Raw genomic sequence first — 22998 nt, 5'->3', positions numbered from 1 at the left:
TCCTTTATGGAATTATGGAATGGTTCGGGTGGGATCTTAAATCCCATCCAGTCCCACCCCTTTCCCTGGGCAGGGACACCTGCCCCTGTCCCAGGTTGCTGCAGGCCGGCCTTGGGCACTGCCAGCGATGGGCAGCCACATCTGGCACAGCTCTTTTTCCCGATTTTCCCCAATTCCCGGCATTTTGGGGCGCCCAGGCCTCGACCCCGCCGCTTCCTCCCTCCCGCCGCGTCAGCGTTGCCAGGCAACGCCCGAAATGGCGGCGCGCGCGCGCGGGGCACGCCGGGAGTTGTAGTGCGGCGACGCCACCGCCCCCGCGCCCCGCCGGCAGCGCGGGACTCCCTTTCCCAGCAGGCACCGCGGCGCCGCGCGAAAAGGCTGAGAGAGCGCATTTACCTGTGGGGAGTGGGGTGCAGGTGGGGCGCGCCGCGGGGGCTGCTGGGACTTGTAGTTTTTTGGCGGAGCCACCGCTAGGCGAAGTCCGGCGGCGGGCGGCGGCCGCGGGACTACAACTCCCAGGGCGCCGCGGGGCGCAGCGGGCTGGGCGCCGGTGGAGGGCGGGGGGTACGAACGGGAACCTCGGCGGTGGCGGGGGGATGCTCGGGGAGCCCTCAGGTGAGGAAGAGGAGGAGGAAGCGGGAGGGAGAACGGGAGGCGAGCCCCGGGGCGAGCGGCCAGCCCCGGGTGGGGCCCCATTGTCCTGGCGGGCAGCGGTTCCTCATGGAGGCACCGGGCTGTGAGGGGAAATGGGCACCGGGGGCTCGCAGGGGTTTGGGATTAAAAGTCGCCCCCTTGTTCCCAGCTGCGTTTGGAAAGGAATCCCCTCCTTCTTATCTCCCCTAGAAACTTGGATTTCCTAATAATTTAACTGGGTCGAAGACGATTTTTTGCCGGTCTGAGGTTGTTGTGGGTATTTGGAGATATTTTTGGTGTGGTTTTTCCTGGCTGAGCTTCCCCCAGGTGCACATCCCGGTAATGCGGGGTTTGGTGCTGCGTTTAGGGGTGAAAAAAAAACCCCAAATTTGCTATAAAAACATTGGGATTGTTGAGCCTGAATCTTTGGGGCGACCTCACAGTGACCTTCCCGGGCTGCAGGAAGGGGAATGTTCCCAAGGGATGGAGTGACACAAGGGGGGATCAATTCCAAGCGACAAGGACTGGGTTTAGCTTGGATTTTGGGAAAAAAATCCCTCCCTGTGAGGCTGCTGGGATCCTGGCACTGGTTATCCCAAGGATATCCCATCCCTGGAATGGCTGGACAGGGCTTGGAGCCACCTGGGGCAGAGCAAGGTGACACTGGATGCCCTTTAAATCCCTTCCAACCCGCTCCTTTATCCCATTCCCCAGACCACTTTCCCCTGTGGAATATTAATTTCTGCTTCCCCAAACCCCTTTTCCCTGTGCAATATTCATTTTTCCTTCCCCAGACCACTTTTCCCTGTGCAATATTCATTTCTCCTCCCTGAACCCCTTTTCCCAGTGCAATATTCATTTCTCCTTCCCCAGACCACTTTTCCCTGTGCAATATTCATTTCCCCTTCCCAAACCCCTTTTCCCTGTGCAATATTCATTTCTGCTTCCCCAAACCCCGTTTCCCTGTGCAACATTCATTTCTCCTTCCCAAACCACTTTTTTTTCCCTGTGCAATATTCATTTCTCCTTCCCCAGACCACTTTTCCCTGTGCAATATTCATTTCTCCTTCCCAAACCACTTTTTTTTCCCTGTGCAATATTCATTTCTCCTTCCCCAAACCCCTTTTCCCTGTGGAATATTTATTTCTCCTTCCCCAAACCACTTTTCCCTGTGCAAAATTAATTTCTCCTTCCCAAACCCCTTTTCCCTGTGCAACATTCATTTCTCCTTCCCCAAACCACTTTTTTTTCCCAGTGCAATATTAATTTCCCCTTCCTGAACCCCTTTTCCCTGTGCAATATTCATTTCTCCTTCCCCAAACCACTTTTTTCCCAGTGCAATATTAATTTCCCCTTCCCAAACCCCTTTTCCCTGTGCAACATTCATTTCTCCTTCCCAAACCCCTTTTCCCTGTGCAACATTCATCTCTCCTCCCTGAACTCCTTTTCCCTGTGCAATATTCATTTCTCCTCCCTGAACCCCTTTTCCCTGTGCAACATTCATCTCTCCTCCTGATTTTTCGTGCTGCAAGAGCAGGAGGCGTCCCAGCAGTAAATCTGAATGAGTGTTTGCTCAAGGCAGGCGTGGAGCAACTTTTGCAGCAAAGCCTGGCTTAAGGTGGCTCTGATTAAACCGAGCTTTTAATTGCTGAGCGCTGTTACAAAACCACAGCCGTGGAAAGGGCAGGACTGGGGCTCAGCTCCCAGCTGGAAGAACGAGTCCTGCTCCAGCTGGGATTGATAAAAGGTTGTTTTGTTAAACTTTTCTGTGTGCCACAGCAGGTTCCTGGTGAAATGAGCAGCAAAGCACGAGCCTCGGGTGTTTGCTGGCAGCTGGGCAAGGTGCACAGGGCTCCTGGCAGCCTGCAGGTGAGTGACACGTGCAGCTCTAAAACCCTTCCATTCCTCTCTGGTTCTTCATTTCAGGGTCTAAAACCCTTCAGTTCCTCCCTGCTTCATCATTTCAGGGTCTAAAACCCTTCCATTCCTCTCTGGTTCATCATTTCAGGGTCTAAAAGCCTTCTGTTCCTCCCTGCTTCATCATTTCAGGGTCTAAAACCCTTCCATTCCTCTCTGGTTCTTCATTTCAGTGTCCAAAACCCTTCCATTCCTCTCTGGTTCATCATTTCAGGGTCTAAAACCCTTGCATTCCTCTCTGCTTCATCATTTCAGGGTCTAAAACCCTTCCATTCCTCTCTGGTTCATCATTTCAGTGTCTAAAACCCTTCAATTCCTCTCTGGTTCATCATTTCAATGTCTAAAACCCTTCCATTCTTGTCTGGTTCATCATTTCAGTGTCTAAAACCCTTCCATTCCTCTCTGCTTCATCATTTCAATGTTTAAAACCCTTCCATTCTTGTCTGGTTCATCATTTCAGTGTCTAAAACCCTTCCATTCTTCTCTCAGTTTCATCATTTCATCTTTTAAAACCCTTCCATTCTTCTCTCGGTTTTATAATTGCAACTTTTCTTCTCAGATTTTTAATTTCAACTTTTAAAACCCTTCCATTTTTCTCTCAGTTTCATCATTTCAATGTTTAAAACCCTTCCATTCTTCTCTCAGTTTTATCATTTCAATGTTTAAAACCCTTCCATTCTTCTCTCAGTTTTATAATTCCAACTTTTCTCCTCACTTTTACCATTTCAGCTTTTAAAACCCTTCCATTCTTCTCTCAGCTTTATCATTCCAACTTTTCTCCTCAGTTTTATCATTCCAACTTTTAAAACCTCTCTGAATCTGCTCTGTTTTATGATTTCAGCCTTTCCAACCCTTGATTCTTCTCTCAGTTTTATCACTTCCATGTTTAAAACCCTTTAATTCTTCTCTCAGTTTTGCCATTTCAGCTTTTCCAGCCCTCTCTGGTTCTGCCCTCAGCTTTATCTCTTCAGGATTAAGCAGCTTTTGGGTGTGATGTGGTTCCAGCCCCAGGGAATTGTGGAACCACCTGAATTTCAGGCCCAGTTTCTCTCCCCTTCCATCCTTTTCCCGCTGCTGAAGTGATTCCCAGCAAGAAAAATGCTGATAGTGCAGCAGAACAAAAAGGAAACGGTGGAGATAATGAAAGCATTTTGTTTGCAGGAGTGGGAGGACAGCCCTCGGTGTTCCTGAGGTGTTTGTGTTGCTTTTGAGGAGCAGCAAGAGGCAGAATTCCCTCGTGGGATCTGAGCTGGCAGAGGTTTGGGATTTGTTCCAAACCTGACGCCCGGCCTGGGAAATCCATGTTGGAATTCCAGAATCTGCCTGCCCCAAACTGTGCTGGCAGGAAAATCCTGAGGGGAAATATCTTCTAATTCAGGCAGAGGCTTTATATATTTTTTTTTTAAATAATTTTTTCCCCCAAATCCACAGGGAAAACGCTGCCAAACATGGAACAGATTTTTAGGGGAATTTACTTTGCTGTGGGTATTTGATCCTGAGGAAATTTGTGGGAAATTTGTGTATTGGGATGGGATGGAGGGAATTTAAAGCTCATCCTTTCCAATATCCCAGGTTTTTCCAACCTGGCCTGGGACAATTCCAGGGATGGGGCAGCCACAATTCCCAGGGAATTCCATCCCAGGGCAGAATTCCTTCCCAATTTCCCGCCCAAAGCTCCCCTCACGCTTCCCTTCTCCTCAGGGTCGGTGGATCCTGAATCCCCTGAGGGTTTTAAGAGTTTTTATTCCTCTCTAAATTTCAATTTATGAAATAAAACCTCCTCCATGGAGGCAGCAGAATGTTGTGTTTGACCAGAAAATGTTGTTCCTTCCCGGGGTGTGAAATCCTTGTTGGAATTCCAATGTTTTCTTGCTCTGGCGGGAAAATCCTGAGGGAAAAATATCTTCTAATTCAGGCCGCAGCTTGGGCATGGCTTTAAATTTCTTTTTTTTATCCCAAAATCCACAGGGAAAACACTGCCAAACGTGGAACAGATTTTTGGGGGAATTAATTTTTCTGTGGGTGTTTGGTCCTGAGGAAATTTGTGAGGAATTTGTGAATTTTGGGATGGTTTGGAGGGAATTTGTATCTCCTCCTCTCCTCAGGGTCGGTGGATCCTGAATCCCCTGAGGGTTTTAAGGTTTTTCTTTTCCTCTCTAAATTTCAATTTATGAGGTAAAACCTATTCCTTGGAGGCAGCAGAATGTTGTGTTTGACCAGAAAATGCTAAAAGTTGTTGTTCCTCCCCGGGGTGTTAAATCCTTGTAGGAATTCTCATATTTTCCTGTGTTGGCGGGAAAATCCTGAGGGAAAAATACCTTCTAATTCAGGCAGAGGCTTTATATATATATATATATAAATTTAATTCTTTTTCCCCCAAATCCACAGGGAAAACGCTGCCAAACGTGAAACAGATTTTTTGAGGGAATTAATTTTGCTGTGGGTGTTTGATCCTGAGGGAATTTGTGGAGGAATTTGTGAATTTTGGGATGGTTTGGAGGGAATTAAGTAGGAATAAAGTAATTTTAAAAATTAAGTGAAAATCAAGTTTAAAATACCAAATATTTAAAGTGTTTGGAAGCTTTAAAGCAGCTTTTTGAGCTCGGCTTTGCTTTCAAACCGGTTCAATAAAAAACCCCCACAGCTCCAGATCCATCAAATGTTTCCCAATTCTCTCTGGCTGATGGGAATAAAAATTATTGGCTGATGGAAATAAAAATTATTGATGCGGGGCTGGGGTCAGAAATCATCTGGGTCCTGATTTGTTTCAGGCATGGAAATGCAAGCAGGACTGAGCTGACCGAGCTGTGGCCTTCACCGCGAGCATCCGGCACTGCCACGCGGCTTTTTCCACCCACATTTCCCCTTTATTATGACCTGTTCCTCAAGGGTGTTCTTCTAGGTAAGAGCAATCTATTTTTTTAAATAATAATTTAATTTTAGTATCTTTTTTTAATAAATAATCCTTCCATAATAATTTAATTTTAGTATCTTTTTTTAATAAATAATCCTTCCATAATAATTTAATTTTAGTATCTTTTTAAAATAAATAATCCTTCCATAATAATTTAATTTTAGTATAGTTTTTAAATAAATAATCCTTCCTTATCTCTGTTTTCTTAATCTTTGAATAAGCATCTGTTGCCAGAAATCTAAATAATAATTTAATTATGTTTTATAATAAATAATCCTTTTTCATCTGTGTTTCCTTACTCTTCCCACCCCCTTTTTCCCCCTAAACTTCTTTAACTTCTTTAAAGGGAAGCAGAATTCCAGTGCTATTAATAAATAATTTGAATTTATTCCCAAATTTCCTCCAGATCCGTGTTTTTCCTGGGAATGGAGGTGCCCTTTGTGCTGCTTCTGACCAGGCTCGTGGCAGAAGTTGCTGGAAAATCCACAGAAAACTCGGTGGGTGCTCCAGGAATTTAGTTTAATTTCATTTTTTTTTTAATTATTTTATTTTATTTTTGATCCCAACTTTTCTATATTTTTATTTAGAAAATAAAAATAAAATAGATTTAGAAAAGCAAAATAAAATTGATTTTCTAAAAGCAAAATAAAATTGATTTCTAAAAGCGAAATAAAATAGATTTTTAAAAATAAAATTTATATCTAAAATAAAAATAAAATGGATTTAGAAAGATAAAATTGATTTATAAAATAAAAATAAAATGAAAAATAAACTAAGTTTTCTCCTTCTTGCTGGACAAAAATTCCAGTGGGTTTTAAGTGAATTATGCTTAATTTCTGTGGGGATTTTGCATTGATATTTTATATTTATTATTATTTCTGTGATGGAAAAGTGGGAATTCCTTGGGAATTTCTCTCCTCAGGTGCCAGCCCCGGAATGTTGTGTGGAAACGTTGGATTCCAACAGCTCCTGCCCCGTGCCCCAGCCGTGCAGCCCAGGTAGGGAATTCTTTGGGGTCAGTCCCTGGAAAAGCCCCTGAAGATCATTTATCCCATGGGCAGCCTTGGGGAATTCCAGGCATCAAAAATTCCCAGATTTTTAAATTCCCCTTTAAGTTTTTCTCATTTTTTTCCCCTTGGAAAATTTTATTTTTTGGGATAATCACTGGGGCCTTGGAGAATTCCAGGGATCAAAAATTCCCAGATTTTTTAAATTCCCCTTTAAGTTTTTCTCCTTTTTTCCCCTTGGAAAATTTTATTTTTCTGGGATACTCATTGGGGCTTTGGAAAATTCCAGGGACCAAAAATTTCCAGATTTTTTAAATTCCCCTTTAAGTTTTTCTCCTTTTTTTCCCCTTGGAAAATTTTATTTTTCTGGGATAATCATTGTGGCCTTGGAGAATTCCAAGGATCAAAAATTCCTGAATTTTTGTTCTTCCTTTGAAATTCCTCCTCCTTTTTCTCTCTGTGGAAAGTTTTATTTTTCTGGGATAAACACTGGGAGAATTCCAGGGATCAGAAATTCCCAGATTTTTTAAATTCCCCTTTAAGTTTTTCTCCTTTTTTCCCCTTGGAAAATTTTATTTTTCTGGGATAAACACTGGGAGAATTCCAGGGATCAGAAATTCCCAGATTTTCTGGACTTGAACACCAAAATCCAGCAGCTGGGGAGTGCTAATTAATTCATTAATCAATATTATTTTTTAATAATTCCTTCTCCTTTTCCCCCTGGGAAAATTATTTTTCCTGGGATAAAAACCGGCACTAAAAATTGGGAATAAAATTTGAGACTAAAACCTTTTTTAACGTGGGAAAAGGGGCATCAGGTGCTGGTTTTAACCCAAAAAATTGAATTTTTGCTGGTTTTTCCCCTCTAAAATCTGGGGATTGTTGGAAAATCGGGAATTCTGCTGGTTTTATCCCTTTCCCTGTTTTTTTGGCAGGATGCTACAGGAGGTGGAATGAGGATGGGAGCAGCAGCTGCATCAGGTGCAGGAACGAGAGCCTGGGCAGCCCCTCCGGGCACAACCTCAGCGAGTGCAGGGGCGGTGGGTTTGAACAGTGTTTGTTAATTGTTTTGGTAATTGTAATTAATTCAATTCATTGGAATTCATTGCAATAGTTTGTATTCATCTGTTGGCATCAGTTACTGCACAAACTCCTCAAAAACGCAGCAAAAATGGAGATTTTTATCCCCCATCCTTGAATTCATTTGAATTTCATTCACTGTAATTTAAATTATTTTTATTTATTAATTGCCATTTATTCCTGCAGCAAAAAAATGGAGATTTTTATCCCACATCCTTGAATTCATTTGAATTTCATTCACTTTTATTTAAATTATTTTTATTTATTAATTGCCATTTATTCCAACAGCAAAAACTCCTCAAAAAGCAGCAAAAATGGAGATTTTTATCCCACATCCTTGAATTCATTTTTATTTAATTAATTTATTTTATTTATTGATTGCCATTTATTCCTACAGCAAAAACTCCTCAAAAAGCAGCAAAAAATGGAGATTTTTATCCCCCATCCTTGAATTCATTTGAATTTCATTCACTGTAATTTAAATTATTTTTATTTATTAATTGCCATTTATTCCTGCAGCAAAAAATGGAGATTTTTATCCCCCATCCTTGAATTCATTTGAATTTCATTCACTTTTATTTAAATTATTTTTATTTATTAATTGCCATTTATTCCTGCAGCAAAAAAATTGAGATTTTTATCCCACATCCTTGAATTCATTTGAATTTAATTAATTTATTTTATTTATTGATTGCCATTTATTCCCACAGCAAAAACTCCTCAAAAAGCAGCAAAAAATGGAGATTTTTATCCCACATCCTTGAATTCATTTGAATTTCATTCACTTTTATTTAAATTATTTTTATTTATTAATTGCCATTTATTCCCACAGCAAAAACTCCTCAAAAAGCAGCAAAAATGGAGATTTTTATCCCACATCCTTGAATTCATTTTTATTTAATTAATTTATTTTATTTATTGATTGCCATTTATTCCCACAGCAAAAACTCCTCAAAAAGCAGCAAAAATGGAGATTTTTATCCCCCATCCTTGAATTCATTTGAATTTCATTAACTGTAATTTAAATTATTTTTATTTATTAATTGCCATTTATTCCTGCAGCAAAAATGGAGATTTTTATCCCACATCCTTGAATTCATTTGAATTTCATTCACTTAAATTATTTTTATTTATTAATTGCCATTTATTCCCACAGCAAAAACTCCTCAAAAAGCAGCAAAAATGGAGATTTTTATCCCACATCCTTGAATTCATTTTTATTTAATTAATTTATTTTATTTATTGATTGCCATTTATTCCCACAGCAAAAACGCAGCAAAAAATGAGATTTTTATTCCACAGAATATAAAAAACTTTCCCAAATTCCTGGTGGGATTTGGGGTGGGAGAAGCAGTGGGAATTTGGGAATTTGGTGTGCAGGGAGGGGGAATGGTAAAACTTGGGCTGGGGATGGATTTTAATTTAAATTTTCTGGTTTTTCCCCAGCTGGGAGCAGAGGGCTGAGCCCCCACCTGAACGGGAGCGCTCCTCTCATCCACAGCTTCGGTGAGCTCGGGGATCGGGGGGTTTGAGGAGGTACCAGGGTTAAAGTGAGTTTGGAAAGGGATTTAACTCGTTAAAGTGAGTTTGGAAAGGGATTTAACTCGTTAAAATGAGTTTAGAAAGGGATTTAATTTGTTAAAATGAGTTTGGAAAGGGATTTAATTTGTTAAAATGAGTTTTAAAAGGGATTTAATTTGTTAAAATGAGTTTTAAAAGGGATTTAATTCGTTAAAATGAGTTTTAAAAGGGATTTAATTTGTTAAAATGAGTTTTAAAAGGGCTTTAATGCATTTTAAAAGGGATTTAATTTGTTAAAATGAGTTTAGAAAGGGATTTAATTTGTTAAAATGAATTTAGAAAGGGATTTAATTCGTTAAAATGAATTTAGAAAGGGATTTAATTCGTTAAAATGAATTTAGAAAGGGATTTAATTCGTTAAAATGAGTTTAGAAAGGGATTTAATTCGTTAAAATGAATTTAGAAAGGGATTTAATGAGTTTAAAAAGGGATTTAATTTGTTAAAATGAGTTTGGAAAGGGATTTAACTCGTTAAAATGAGTTTAAAAAGGGATTTAATTTGTTAAAATGAGTTTTAAAAGGGCTTTAATGCATTTTAAAAGGGATTTAATTTGTTAAAATGAGTTTAGAAAGGGATTTAATTCGTTAAAATGAGTTTAGAAAGGGATTTAATTTGTTAAAATGAGTTTAGAAAGGGATTTAATTTGTTAAAATGAGTTTAGAAAGGGATTTAATGAGTTTAAAAAGGGATTTAATTTGTTAAAATGAGTTTTAAAAGGGATTTAATGCATTTTAAAAGGGATTTAATTTGTTAAAATGAATTTAGGAAGGGATTTAATTCGTTAAAATGAATTTAGAAAGGGATTTAATGAGTTTAAAAAGGGATTTAATTTGTTAAAATGAGTTTAGAAAGGGATTGAATGAGTTTTAAAAGGGATTTAATTTGTTAAAATGAGTTTAAAAGTGATTTTATGAGTTTAAAAAGGGATTTAATGAGTGACAAAACAAATGAATTTTTAAAAATGAGTTTAAAAAGTGGATTTGTTAAAATGAGTTTAGGAAGTGATTGAATGAGTTCAAAGTGATTTAATTTGCTGAAATGATTTTTAAAAGTGATTTATTGAGTTTAAAAAGGGATTTAATGAGTTAAAAGGGATTTAATTTGTTAAAATGAGTTTTAAATGGAATTTTATGGGTTCAAAGTGTTTGAATTTGTTAAAATTAATTTGAAAAGTGATTTAATGACTTTTAAAATTGTTTAACCAATGAAAGTGTTTTCATTTGTTAAAATGAATTTTAAAAAGGGATTTAATTAGTTGAAAGAGGGATTGAATGAGTTTAAAGTGGTTTAACTTGTTGAAATTAGTTTAAAAAGTGATTTAATGTCAAAACTGACATTAAATTATTAAATAAATAAATTAAACAACTGAATTAAATCATTTCTTTAATAAATTATTAAATAAATAAATTAAATAACTGAATTAAATCATTTCTTTAATAAATTATTAAATAAATAAATTAAATAACTGAATTAAATCATTTCTTTAATAAATTATTAAATAAATCAATTAAATAACTGACATTAACTGATTTAATTGATTCCGAGATGTTAGAACTGATTTAATCCCAACTCACTTTCAGGCACCTGCAATGACCCAAGAGCACTAAAACTCAGGGATTTCTCTTTATTTTGCTTACATCCTTTGGGGAAAGGAGGTTTTTGCTCCAAACCAGATTTTTCTCTCTTTTTCTCTCATTTTCTCGTTCCCAGGGGGCCCCGAGGTCGCCGCCTCCCTCATTTTGGGCACCTTTCTCCTCAGTTTATTCCTGATCCTTTCTGTGGCTTCTTTTTTCTACCTCAAACGAGCCAACAGACTCCCAAAGATTTTCTACAGGAGGAACAAAGGTAAAAAAACCTTTAATTGTGCTTTAATTAATGAGCTTTGCTCTGTTAATTGGCTGAAATGGGGGTTTTTCCTTGAAAATTCCCATTTTGGGCTGCTGAATTCCCATTTTGTGGAGAAAATTCCCATTTTGTGCCAATACATTCCCATTCTGTGGAGAAAATTCCTATTTTGAGCTCATAAATTCCAATTTTGTGGAGAAAATCCCCATTTTGTGCCAATAAATTCCCAATCTGTGGAGAAGATTCCCATTTTGAGCTCATAAATTCCAATTTTGTGGAGAAAATCCCCATTTTGTGCCAATAAATTCCCATTCTGTGGAGAAGATTCCCATTTTGAGCTCATAAATTCCCAATCTGTGGAGAAGATTCCCATTTTGAGCTCATAAATTCCCATTCTGTGGAGAAAATCCCCATTTTGTGCCAATAAATTCCCATTCTGTGGAGAAAATTCCCATTTTGAGCTCATAAATTCCCATTCTGTGGAGAAAATTCCCATTTTGAGCTCATAAATTCCCAATCTGTGGAGAAAATCCCCATTCTGAGCTCATAAATTCCCATTCTGTGGAGAAAATTCCCATTTTGAGCTCATAAATGCCCATTTTTGGGAGAAAATTCCCATTTTGAGCTCATAAATTCCCATTCTGTGGAGAAAATCCCCATTTTGTGCCAATAAATTCCCATTCTGTGGAGAAAATTCCCATTTTGAGCTCATAAATTCCAATTCTGTGGAGAAAATCCCCATTTTGAGCTCATAAATTCCCAATCTGTGGAGAAAATTCTCATTTTGAGCTCATAAATTCCCATTCTGTGGAGAAAATTCCCATTTTGTGCCAATAAATTCCAATTTTGTGGAGAAAATTCCCATTTTGTGCCAATAAATTCCCATTCTGTGGAGAAAATCCCCATTTTGTGCCAATAAGTTCCCATTCTGTGCTCATAAATTCCCATTTTGAGCTCATAAATTCCCATTTTGGGGAGAAAATTCCCATTTTGTGCCCATAAATCCTCCAGTCTTGAGAGTCCTACGCCCAATAAATTCTCCAGATGGGATTTTGGTTGGATTTTGGGACAAAATTCTCATTTTAACAAGAAAATTATTCCCTCCATGCCTGTGTTTTTAGAAAATGAACAATTCCAGCCTTCAAATTAATGAAAATCATCTTAATTAATAATTTTTTTTCTCTTTTAGCATCTGTTCTCCAGCCCAGTGAAACAGTGAGTAAATTCTGCTTTTACAGGAACATTAAATAAACAGGAATTTCCATTTTAATTAACAAAATTGGGACTTCATTAAGCAACTCCTTAATTGATGAATGAGCCTGAAATAAAATTCAAGATATTTTGGGGTTCTTTGGATCCAAACTGGGACAAAAATGGAAAAATTGAGGGTTTTTTCCAAGGAAAAAATCTGTACACAGTGAAAATTAGAGGAATCCTAAAAAAATCCTGGATTTTTTAAAGGAAAAACTGTTAAAAATTGCTTTTTTTGACATGAATATTACTGGAATTTTTAAAAATTCCTGTTTTTTTTAAGGAAAAACAGTTAAAAATTGCTTTTTTTGACATTATCCTTGTGTTCCACAGGCATCCATGATCCCTCCTCCAGCTTCTTCAGGTGAGGAAATTTCCCCTGGAATGTGCTAAAAATAAACAGAAAATCCCCAAAATTCCCGGGATGAGGAACAGAAATCCAGTGGGATTTGGGTTTTTAATAGGATTTGTTGCTTTAATTCAAGCAGGGCAAAATATGGATGGGATTTCTGGTGGGAAATCCATTTTTGGGGTTTTGTGGGGTTGGGGTTGGGTCTTGTGGGTTTGGTTTGGGTTTGGGGGTTTAATTTTGAGTTTGGGGTTGAGTTTTGTGGGTTTGGGTTTGGGTTTTGGGAGGTAATTTTGGGGTTGGGGTTCGGTTTTGTGGGTTTAGTTTGGGGGGTTGGGTTTTGGGGATTTAGGTTTGGGCTTTGTGGTTGGGTTTGTGGGTTTTGTGGGGTTGTGTTTTGTGGGTTTGGGATTTGGGTTTTTTGGGGTTAATACTGGGTTTGGGGTTAAAAATCACAAAATTCAACCCCAGCCCCACAAAACCCAGCCCCAAACCCCACTGCACCTCAATCCCCACACCCCACCCCCCTCTCCCTTTGGGATTTCCTTCTGGGACCCCATTCCCAGGGGGTTTTTTGGGATGTTTTGTCCTGGCAATACAGAAGCCGCACTAAAACCCAAAACCCAACTGCAAACCCAACCCCAAACCTAAACCCAGAAACCCCAACCCCAAACCCCTCCTGCACCTCAGTCCCCACACCCCACCCCCCTCTCCCTTTGGGATTCCCTCTGGAACCCCATTCCCAGGGGGTTTTTTGGGGTGTTTTGTCCCAGCAGTGTGGGAACTGCACTAAAACCCAAACACCAACCCCAAACCCCAATCCCAACCCCAAACCCCTCTGCACCTCAATCCCCACACCCCACTCCCCTCTCCCTTTGGGATTTCCCTCTGGACCCCATTCCCAGGGGTTTTTTGGGGTGTTTTGTCCCGGCAGTGCGGAAGCCGTGCTCAAATCCAAAACCCAACCCCAAACCCCAATCCCAACCCCAAACCCCACTGCACCTCAATCCCACTCCCCACTCCTTTGGGATTTCCCTCTGGACCCCATTCCCAGGGGTTTTTGGGTGTTTTGTCCCGGCAGTGCGGAAGCCGCGCTACGTCCGCCGCGAGCGCTCCCTGGGCCCGCCCGGCCCCGCCGACAGCCGGGTCAGCAACGTGTGACCCCAAACCCGACCCCAAACCTGACCCCAAACCTGACCCCAAACCCAGCGAGCCGGGTCAGCAACGTGTGACCCCAAACCCGACCCCAAACCTGACCCCAAACCCAGAGAGCCGGGTCAGCAACGTGTGACCCCAAACCCGACCCCAAACCTGACCCCAAACCCAGACAGCCGGGTCAGCACCGTGTGACCCCAAACCCAGCCGGGTCAGCAACGTGTGACCCCAAACCCGACCCCAAACCCAGAGAGCCGGGTCAGCACTGTGTGACCCCAAACCTGACCCCAAACCCGACCCCAAACCCAGCCAGCCGGGTCAGCAACATGTGACCCCAAACCCAGCCCGGGTCAGCACTGTGTGACCCCAAACCTGACCCCAAACCCGACCCCAAACCCAGAGAGCCGGGTCAGCACCATGTGACCCCAACCCTGACCCCAAACCCAGAGAGCCGGGTCAGCACCGTGTGACCCCAAACCCGACCCCAACCCCAGCCCGGGTCAGTGGGGTCAGCACCGTGTGACCCCAACCCCGACCCCACGGTGTCCCTGCCCCTGTTCCCGAGCCCAGGAAGGGCCGGGCGCTGCTGATCCCGCAGCAATCCCAAAGGGTCGGTGCCAAACGCGGCCCCGGCTCGGGGGCTCTGGGGGCTTTGGGGGTCCTGCCGGAGGGTGGGGAATTCCTCAGGGATCTGGGGGTTTGTGGTGCTGGGGGAGAATCCCTGAGGGATTTGGGGGAGGTTTGGTGTTTGGGGGAGAATCCCTGAGGGATTTGGGGGAGAATCCCCGAGGAATTCGGGAGATTCTTCCTGTTTGGGGAGAATTCCTGAGGGATGTGGGGACTTGTGGAGAGAATCCTTAAGGAATTTGTGGGATTTTCCCTGTTTGGAGAGAATCCTTAAGGAATTCTGGGATTTTCCCTGTTTTGGAGAGAATTCTTAAGGAGTTTGTGGGATTTTTCCTGTTTGGGGAGAATTCCTGAGGGATTTGGGGACTTGTGGAGAGAATCCTTAAGGAATTTGGGGGATTTTCCCTGTTTGGAGAGAATTCTTTGGGAATTTGTGGGATTTTCCCTGTTTGGAGAGAATCCTTAAGGAATTTGTGGAATTTTTCCTGGTTTGGGAGAATTCCTGAGGGATTTGGGGACTTGTGGAGAGAATCCTTTGGGAATTTGTGGGATTGTCCCTGTTTGGAGAGAATTCTTTGGGAATTTGTGGGATTTTCCCTGTTTGGAGAGAATCCTTAAGGAATTCTGGGATTTTCCCTGTTTTGGAGAGAATTCTTAAGGAATTTGTGGAATTTTTTCTGTTTGGGGAGAATTCCTGAGGGATTTTGGGGACTTGTGGAGAGAATCCTTAAGGAATTTGGGGGATTTTCCCTGTTTGGAGAGAATCCTTAAGGAATTCTGGGATTTTCCCTGTTTTGCAGAGAATCCTTAAGGAATTTGTGGAATTTTTCCTGTTTGGGGAGAATTCCTGAGGGATGTGGGGACTTGTGGAGAGAATCTTTAAGGAATTCTGGGGATTTTCCCTGTTTAGAGAGAATCCTTTGGGAATTTGTGGGATTTTCCCTGTTTGAAGAGAATCCTTAGGGAATTTGGGGACTTTCCTCGGGATGTGACCCCAAAACCGGAGCTGGGATTTGGGGTGTGGCTCCGTTCTGGGCTGGGGCAAAGGGATCCTCTCAAGTGCCGCAGCCTTACCCTGGCTCAGCAATTAATCACGCTAATGAATTCTGCTAACTAACCGTGCTAATTAATGATGACAGTAATGAAGATGCAGAATCCTTTGGAAGCGAATCCCAGACCCCCCTGGGAGCGTTTTCCCGCTCTCCTGGTGCTCAGTCCAGGCCCGATCCCAAATCTTGGGGTTTTTTTGGGAATTTTTCCAGCTCAGTCCTTGGATGAAATGCTCTCCAAGGGACAATCCATTCCTGCTGGGATTGGGAATTCCGGCTTCTGGGGCACCCGGGGATTTGTGGGATGAGCCACAGGGACTGGGACAGCTCCTGCCAGTGGAAAAATGGGATTTTTGGGGTGGGAAGTCCCTGGAATTTGAGCTCCAGAGGCATTCCCAATTCCAAGCACCAGCCTCAGCTTCTCCCACGGATCTTGGGCCTGCCTGAGGAATTCTGGGAAGTGGAAAAGGAATTTTTTTTTCCTGGCTGGGTCTCCCTCCTGCAGCTTTTCCTGAGGGTCCTAAATCCATGGAAAAGTCCTAAATCCATGGAAAAGTCCTAAATCCATCCTAAATCCATGGAAAAGTCCTAAATCCATGGAAAAGTCCTAAATCCATCCTAAATCCATGGAAAAGTCCTAAATCCATCCTAAATCCATGGAAAAATCACTGCCACCCTCTAGAATTCCAGCTTTTCCTTCTGGATCTGGAATCAATCCTAAATTCATGGAAAAGTCACTGTCACCCTCTGGAATTCCAGCTTTTCCTTCTGGATCTGGAATCCATCCCAAATCCATCCTAAAACCCTGGAATTTTACTGTCACCCCCTGGAATTCCAGATTTTCCTCCTGGATCCCAAACCCATCCCAAATCCCTGGAATTTCTCTCATCCGCCGGAATTCCAATTCTTTTCCTTCTGGATCTGGAATCCATCCCAAATCCATCCTAAAACCCTGGAATTTCACAATTTCACCCCCTGGAATTCCAGACTTTCCTCTGGATCTGGAATCCATCCTAAACCCATCCCAAATCCCTGGAATTTCTCTGTAACCCACTGGAATTCCAATTCTTTTCCTTCTGGATCTGGAATCCATCCCAAATCCATCCCAAATCCCTGGAATTTTACAATTTCACCCCTGGAATTCCCGATTTTCCTCCTGGACCCCAAATCCCTGGAATTTCTCTCCCCCCCGGAATTCCAGCTCTCAGCATTCCCTGCCAGGGGTGGGAATGGGAACTTTGGTTCTCTCCTTTTTTCCCAAATTTTTTATGGGAAAATGAGAACCAAACTCTTGGATCTGCTCCCACCTGGAGAATTTCCTTTTCCCTGGGGTCAAACCTCCCAAGAGGAGAATTTGGGATGGGAAGAAATCCATTTTTCCCATGGAATAATCCCATTTTTTCTGGGAATTTTGGGGCAGCTGGATTTGCTTTTATCTCCTTGAAAACCAACGAGATTTTGGTGGAATTTTCAGGGATAAAACCCAAATCATGGAGAGGCTCCTGTGCCAAAATATTCCAAATTTTCCTCTTTATTATGATAAATAAAATTCTTTTCCTCCTGGCCAAGGAATTCCAGTTGAAATTCCCAATTTTTTTGGAGATTTTGGGAGATTCCAACTTGGAATTTTTATAATCTCAAATTTTTTTTTGTGCTGCTGAGATTTTTTTTCCTTCCCAAGCAGGAAGGTTTTATCCTGGAATTCAGAATTTCTCAGGATTTTCTGAATTCCAAAGGGGAAAAAAAAAAGGAGGAACTATGCAAATAATTCCAAGGAATTGCACCTCTGGAGCTGGGAATTCCTGTGTGTTAATTCTGTCCTGCTTAATTGCTAAAATTTTAATTTATTGAAGGATCAGCTCCTTTTTCTGTCTCTTCTCGTGGGGGATTTGCTTTAATTGTTGTCTGAAAATGGGATTTGTGACATTAAAAATGGGGTTTGTGTCATTAAAAATGTAAAGATTTCGTTCCGCGTGTGATTCAAATTGAGTTTTTCTCAGTGATTTTCACCCAGAAAATGAAAAGCCCAAGATTTTTACCCAGAAAATGTTAAAATCCCCAACTTTTGACTCCTTTTTGGGGTGTGCTTCAGCTTTGTCACTGCTGGGAACTCCTGGTCGAGTTTGTGGGGTTTGGGGTTGGGTTTTGTGGGTTTAGTTTGGGTTTGGGTTTAAGTTTGGGTTTAGGGTTAAGGTTGGGTTTTGGGGTTTGCTTTTAGGGGTTTAGGTTTGGGTTTATGGGTTTGGGGTTTAGGGTTGGGTTTATGGGTTTAGTTTGGGTTTGGGTTTAAGTTTGGGTTTTGTGAGTTTGGGTTTGGGTTTATGGGTTTAGTTTGGGTTTGGGTTTAAGTTTGGGTTTTAGGGTTTGGTTTTAGGGGTTTAGGTTTGGTTGGGGGTTGAATTTTGTGGGGCTGAGCTTTGGGGGTTTTGGGTTTGGGGTTAAGGTTGGGTTTTGTGGGTTTGGGGTTTAGTTTTGGGTTTTAGGGTTGGGTTTTGTGGGTTTGGGTTTGGGTTTATGGGTTTAGTTTGGGTTTAGGGTTAAGGTTGGGTTTTGGGGTTTGGTTTTAGGGGTTTAGGTTTGGTTGGGGGTTGAATTTTGTGGGGCTGAGCTTTGGGGGTTTTGGGTTTGGGGTTAAGGTTGGGTTTTGTGGGTTTAGTTTTGGGTTTGGGGTTTAGGTTTGGGTTTTGGGGTTGAGTTTTGTGGGTTTAGGGTTTGGGTTTATGGGTTTAGTTTGGGTTTAGGGTTAAGGTTGGGTTTTGGGGTTTGGTTTTAGGGGTTTAGGTTTGGTTGGGGGTTTAATTTTGTGGGGTTGGGTTGGGGGTTTTGGGTTTGGGGTTAAGGTTGGGTTTTGTGGGTTTGGGTTTGGGGTTAAGGTTGGGTTTTTTGGGTTTGGGGTTCAGGTTTGGGTTTTAGGGTTGGGTTTTGTGGATTTAGGTTTGGTTTTATGGGTTTAGTTTGGGTTTAGGGTTAAGGTTGAGTTTTGTGGGTTTAGGTTTGGGGTTTAGGTTTGGGTTTTGGGGTTGAGTTTTGTGGGTTTAGGGTTTGGGTTTATGGGTTTAGTTTGGGTTTAGGGTTAAGGTTGGGTTTTGGGGGTTGGTTTTAGGGGTTTAGGCTTGGTTGGGGGTTGAATTTTGTGGGGTTGGGTTTGGGGGTTTTGGGTTTGGGGTTAAGGTTGGATTTTGTGGGTTTGGGTTTGTGCTTGAGTTTGGTGGGTTTAGATTTGGGTTTGGGCTTAATTTGGGGCTTTGTGGTTGAATTTTGTGGGTTTAGTTTGGTTTTATGGGCTCAGTTTTGGGTTTGGGGTTTAGGTTTGGGTTTTGGGGTTGGGTTTTATGGGCTCAGTTTTGGGTTTGGGGTTGAGCTTTGGTTCTGTGGGTTTAATTTTGACTTTTCTGGGTTTCTCCTTCCCTCCACCACCAAATTCCCTTTCCCAAGTGCTGCTTTGGGTTGAAAACAACAAAATGTGCTTTAAAACTGGATTTTAACCCCCGGTGTTTCCTGGTTTGTATCTTTGTAAACAGTGCCAAAATAAAGAGATTTCAACTTTTCTTTTTTGGCTTTCCAGCTTTTTTTTGGGGGGGTTGATTAGAAAATAAACTGGGGGAAAAAATATTGGGAAAAATCAAATTCCAAAGCTGTGCTGGCCCTCAGGGAGAGCTGAGCAGGGAAATGTCCCTGTGGAAAATCCCAAAATTCCAGGAGCTGCAATTCTCCAATTGGGAGAGCTTTAATTAGGAGCGAGCAATTAGCGTGGACTTAATTGAGATGTTTACATCGAGCAGGTAAAGCCGGGCTTTAATTCCCTTTTTCCCTCCCTGTTCCCCACTGGGATCGGATTTGGGGTTCTGGGGTTGGGATTGGGGAATTCCCAATTCCCTGTGCCGGTGACATCATTGCCACTGCTGAGTTTTGGCTGATTGCTTTGAATTTCAGGATTTTCCCTTAAATTCCATGGATTTCCTTTGGATTTCCTTTGAATTCCATGGATTTCCTTTGAATTCCATGGATTTCCTTTGAATTCCATGGATTTCCTTTGAATTCCATGGATTTCCTTTGAATTCCATGGATTTATTTTGGGTTTCCTTGGAATTCCATGGATTTCCTTTGAATTCCATGGATTTATTTTGGGTTTCCTTGGAATTCCATGGATTTCCTTTGAATTCCATGGATTTCCTTTGAATTCCATGGATTTCCTTTGAATTCCATGGATTTCATTTGAATTCCATGGATTTCCTTTGAATTCCATGGATTTCCTTTTAATTTCATGGATTTCCCTTTAATTCCATGGATTTCTTTTGGATTTCCTTTTAATTTCATGGATTTATTTTGGGTTTCCTTTTAATTTCATGGATTTCCCTTTAATTCCATGGATTTCCTTTGGATTTCCTTTGAATTCCATGGATTTCCTTTGGATTTCCTTTAAATTTCATGGATTTCCTTTAAATTTCTTTTCAATTCCATGGATTTCCTTTGGATTTCCTTTTCAATTCCATGGGTTTCCTTTTAATTTCTTTTGAATTCCACAGATTTCCTTCAATTCCATGGCTTTCCTTTAATTCCACGTATCTTTTTTTTTAATTCCATTTCACTGATTTCTTGTCATTTCATGGATTTCTCTTCATTCATGCCTGGAGCTGCGGCCACTGGGGGGAGCAGAAGGCAAAGGGAGCCCCGAGAAGGGAGCTGGGAGCTCGATTCCCGGGAATTCCCGGGAGCAGGAATCCTGAGGCATCCCACTGAATCCCTGGAGTCAAACACGTCATTCCTTGGATGCAAATCCTGGAAAATCCCAGGATTTTGGCCAGGGAAGTTGAGTTGGAACCAAGATTTTCCAGTCATTCCCAGGAGCAGGTGAATCCTGAGGCATCCCACAGAATCCCTGGAATCAAACACGTCATTCATTGCCTCTGGGTCAGAAATCCCGGGATTTTGGCCAGGGAAGTTGAGTTGGAACCAAGATTTTCCAGCAATTCCCAGGTAATTCTCATGGAGCTACTTATCCCATAGAATCCTGGAGAAATGAGTTTGTTAATTATCTCTGGGTCAGAGATCCAGGATTTCACCTCTGGATTAGCAATCCAGGATTTCCCCTCTGGGTCAGCAATCCAGGATTTCACCTCAGGAACAGAAATCCCAGGATTTCACCTCTGGATCAGAGATCCAGGATTTCACCTCTGGATCAGAGATCCAGGATTTCACCTCTGGGTCAGCAATCCAGGATTTCACCTCTGGATCAGAGATCCAGGATTTCACCTCTGGGTCAGAGATCCAGGATTTCACCTCTGGATCAGAAATCCCAGGATTTCACCTCTGGGTCAGAGATCCAGGATTTCACCTCTGGATCAGAAATCCCAGGATTTCACCTCTGGGTCAGAAATCCGGGATTTCACCTCTGGGTCAGAAATCCAGGATTTCACCTCTGGGTCAGAAATCCCAGGATTTCACCTCTGGGTCAGCAATCCAGGATTTTGGCCCCGGGACTGGAGCTTTTCCCGCGCTTTTCCCGGGAATCCTCTGGAGCTGCTCATCCCTGGAAAAAACCAGTTCGTTAATTGCCGCTGCCAGGCCGGGCTTTAACGAGCCGAGCCCGAGCTCTGCTATCTTATCTGGGCCTGATAAGCACCAAACGTTCCCGGGCGTGGCCAGAAATCCAATAAAAATATCCAGTTTTATGGAGCCGGATGAAAAGCTGCGCTCTGCTGGGGCTGTTTGCTTGGCCAGGGCAAATCCAGCTCCAAAAAAATCCCTGGGATCAAAAAAAGCTTCCCCAAGGCTTAAAAAAACATTTAAAAATATCTTTAATTTATTACAAAACTCTGAGTAAATGTCAAGAGCGGTGATAATTTGTATTTTGAGGGGATATTTCCTTTTTTAATCTCTGGAATATCCTGATTATTATTATTATTTATTTTATTTATTACTATTCATTATTTATAATTCTTCTACTTCCTTATTTATCTGGATTATTATTATTATTATTATTATTATTATTATTATTATTTATTTTTATTTTATTTCCTATTATTCCTTATTATTATTATTATTATTCCCTTTTGCTCTGGAATATCCTGAGGATGACAATTATTATTATTATTACTGTATTTATTATTATTATTATTATTATTATTATTATTATTATTATTATTATTATTATTATTATTCCCTTTTTCTCTGGAATATCCTTATTTATTCTCTAGTTCCAGTTCATTATTGAGGATGGACTTTTCCAACTTGGTGAATTCCACGTTCACCACGGCAAGTATATAAAATAATAAAAATAAAACAGTAAAACTGACAAGAAAACATGGAATTTTTGCTGCTTCCTCGCCATGTCCAAAGCTTTTTTCCAGCTGTTTTTCCTGCTCCAACGACCCAGAGGCAATTAAAAAAGTCGGTTTTAATGAAGCTTTAATTGTGCAGGTGCTCGGCAGCTCCCAGGGTGGAAAAGGGCAGGTGCTGAGAGGGAAAAAAAAAGGGCTAAATTTGACTTTAACAAGGACAAACACCATAAAAACATCGGGATATTTGTGGTGGGGCTCAGCTGGCACTGCCAGCAAAAAAAAAAAGGAGTTTTTCTACTGGGATTTGGGGTGGGAATAAACAAAATAAATCAATTTCTCGTCCGGGAAGGAGCGTGAGGGTAAAAAACGGGGATGGGGCAGAGATTCTTCAAGCTTTGGATGGAATATTTGGATTTTTGGGGGGATTTCCTGAGGGTTCCTCACCCCGAGAGGAAAATATCCCTTAGAAATCCAATTTTTTCACAGAATGAGCCGTGGGATTCCTCACAGAATCCTGGAAAATCCCTAAAAAATCACCCAGCTCCATTTTCCTGCTGTGCTTTGTTCCAGCTCCTTCCTCAATTTCCTGTTCCCAGGTGGGAAAACACTGGAAAAATTCACTTTACACTGAGTTATTTCCACCTCTGTTGCTTTAAAAGTTGTTTTTTTTGAGGTGTCTGAGTGCATTTTGGGGTCTGATCCAAATTTTCCCTCTTTTTTTTGCCTTTGTCAGGGAGCTAAGGGGATTTGGGCCTTTTTTCTTGGCCTGGAGTTTTAAAAATTTTCTTAGTTTTAAGGTGAATTCTGCCAGTCTGTGAGGTGAATGTGCCTTAATTTCAACCCTTGAAGAGGTAAAAATAATGGAAATAACAGTAAATTGGTGTTTTTACCAATTTCAATGACCACATTTGTTAATTAGTTTTGTTTCAGCCCTTCTGAGGGGATTTGGGCCTTTTCCTTGGCCTGCAGTTTTTAAAATTTCCTTTGTGTTTTAAGGTGAATTCTCCCAGTTTGTGAGGGGAATGTGCCTTAATTTCAACCCTCAAAGAGATAAAAAGAATAAAAATAACAATAAATTGGTGTTTTTACCAATTTAAGTGATCATAATTGTTTAATTAGTTTCGTTCCAGCCCTTCTGAGGGGATTTGGCCTTTTTCCTTTGTGTTTTAAGGTGAATTCTCCCAGTTTATGTGGAGAAGGTGCCTGAATTTCAACCCTCAAAGAGGTAAAATTCGTGGAAATAGCAATAAATTGTTACTTTTACCAATTCCAGTGATCAGAATTGTTAATTAGTTTCATTTCAGCACC

At 41.3% G+C, this 22998-nt stretch overlaps 1 protein-coding gene across 6 annotated transcripts; it reads left to right on the top strand.

The window, feature by feature from the left end:
- Positions 1-545: 545 nt before the first annotated feature.
- Positions 546-18957, top strand: C22H1orf159 (chromosome 22 C1orf159 homolog). 6 transcript variants are annotated; one of them, XR_010350048.1, is made up of 12 exons: positions 547-615; positions 2413-2502; positions 5322-5452; positions 5871-5961; positions 6387-6462; positions 7407-7511; positions 8998-9057; positions 10844-10978; positions 12168-12193; positions 12563-12593; positions 13660-14472; positions 14514-17374. XR_010350048.1 is itself a non-coding variant. In XM_064396934.1 (11 exons), exons 4-11 carry the CDS (start codon positions 5890-5892, stop codon positions 18892-18894), a joined length of 555 nt encoding a protein of 184 aa, XP_064253004.1. In that variant the 5' UTR covers positions 546-615; positions 2413-2502; positions 5322-5452; positions 5871-5889; the 3' UTR covers positions 18895-18957. The 6 variants fall into 6 exon arrangements, 5 of the variants coding, with proteins under 5 accessions (XP_064253004.1, XP_064253000.1, XP_064253001.1 ...); XM_064396934.1 differs by lacking the exons at positions 13660-14472; positions 14514-17374 and adding an exon at positions 18845-18957 and having other exon boundaries at positions 546-615; XM_064396930.1 differs by having other exon boundaries at positions 13660-17374.
- Positions 18958-22998: the final 4041 nt, after the last annotated feature.

Source organism: Passer domesticus, chromosome 22 (genome assembly GCF_036417665.1).
Source record: "Passer domesticus isolate bPasDom1 chromosome 22, bPasDom1.hap1, whole genome shotgun sequence".
Classification (NCBI taxonomy): Eukaryota; Metazoa; Chordata; class Aves; order Passeriformes; family Passeridae; genus Passer; species Passer domesticus.
Note: the sequence above shows the minus strand (reverse complement) of the source record. Positions and strands in the feature narration are given on the sequence as shown.

Coding starts and splice junctions, on each gene's coding strand:
- C22H1orf159 (XM_064396930.1), top strand. CDS start 5,890: ATGGAGGTGCCCTTTGTGCTGCTTCTGACCAGGCTCGTGGCAGAAGTT. Junction 10,979..12,167: donor TTTCTACAGGAGGAACAAAG/GTAAAAAAACCT, acceptor TTTCTCTTTTAG/CATCTGTTCTCCAGCCCAGT. Junction 12,594..13,659: donor CCCTCCTCCAGCTTCTTCAG/GTGAGGAAATTT, acceptor TTGTCCCGGCAG/TGCGGAAGCCGCGCTACGTC.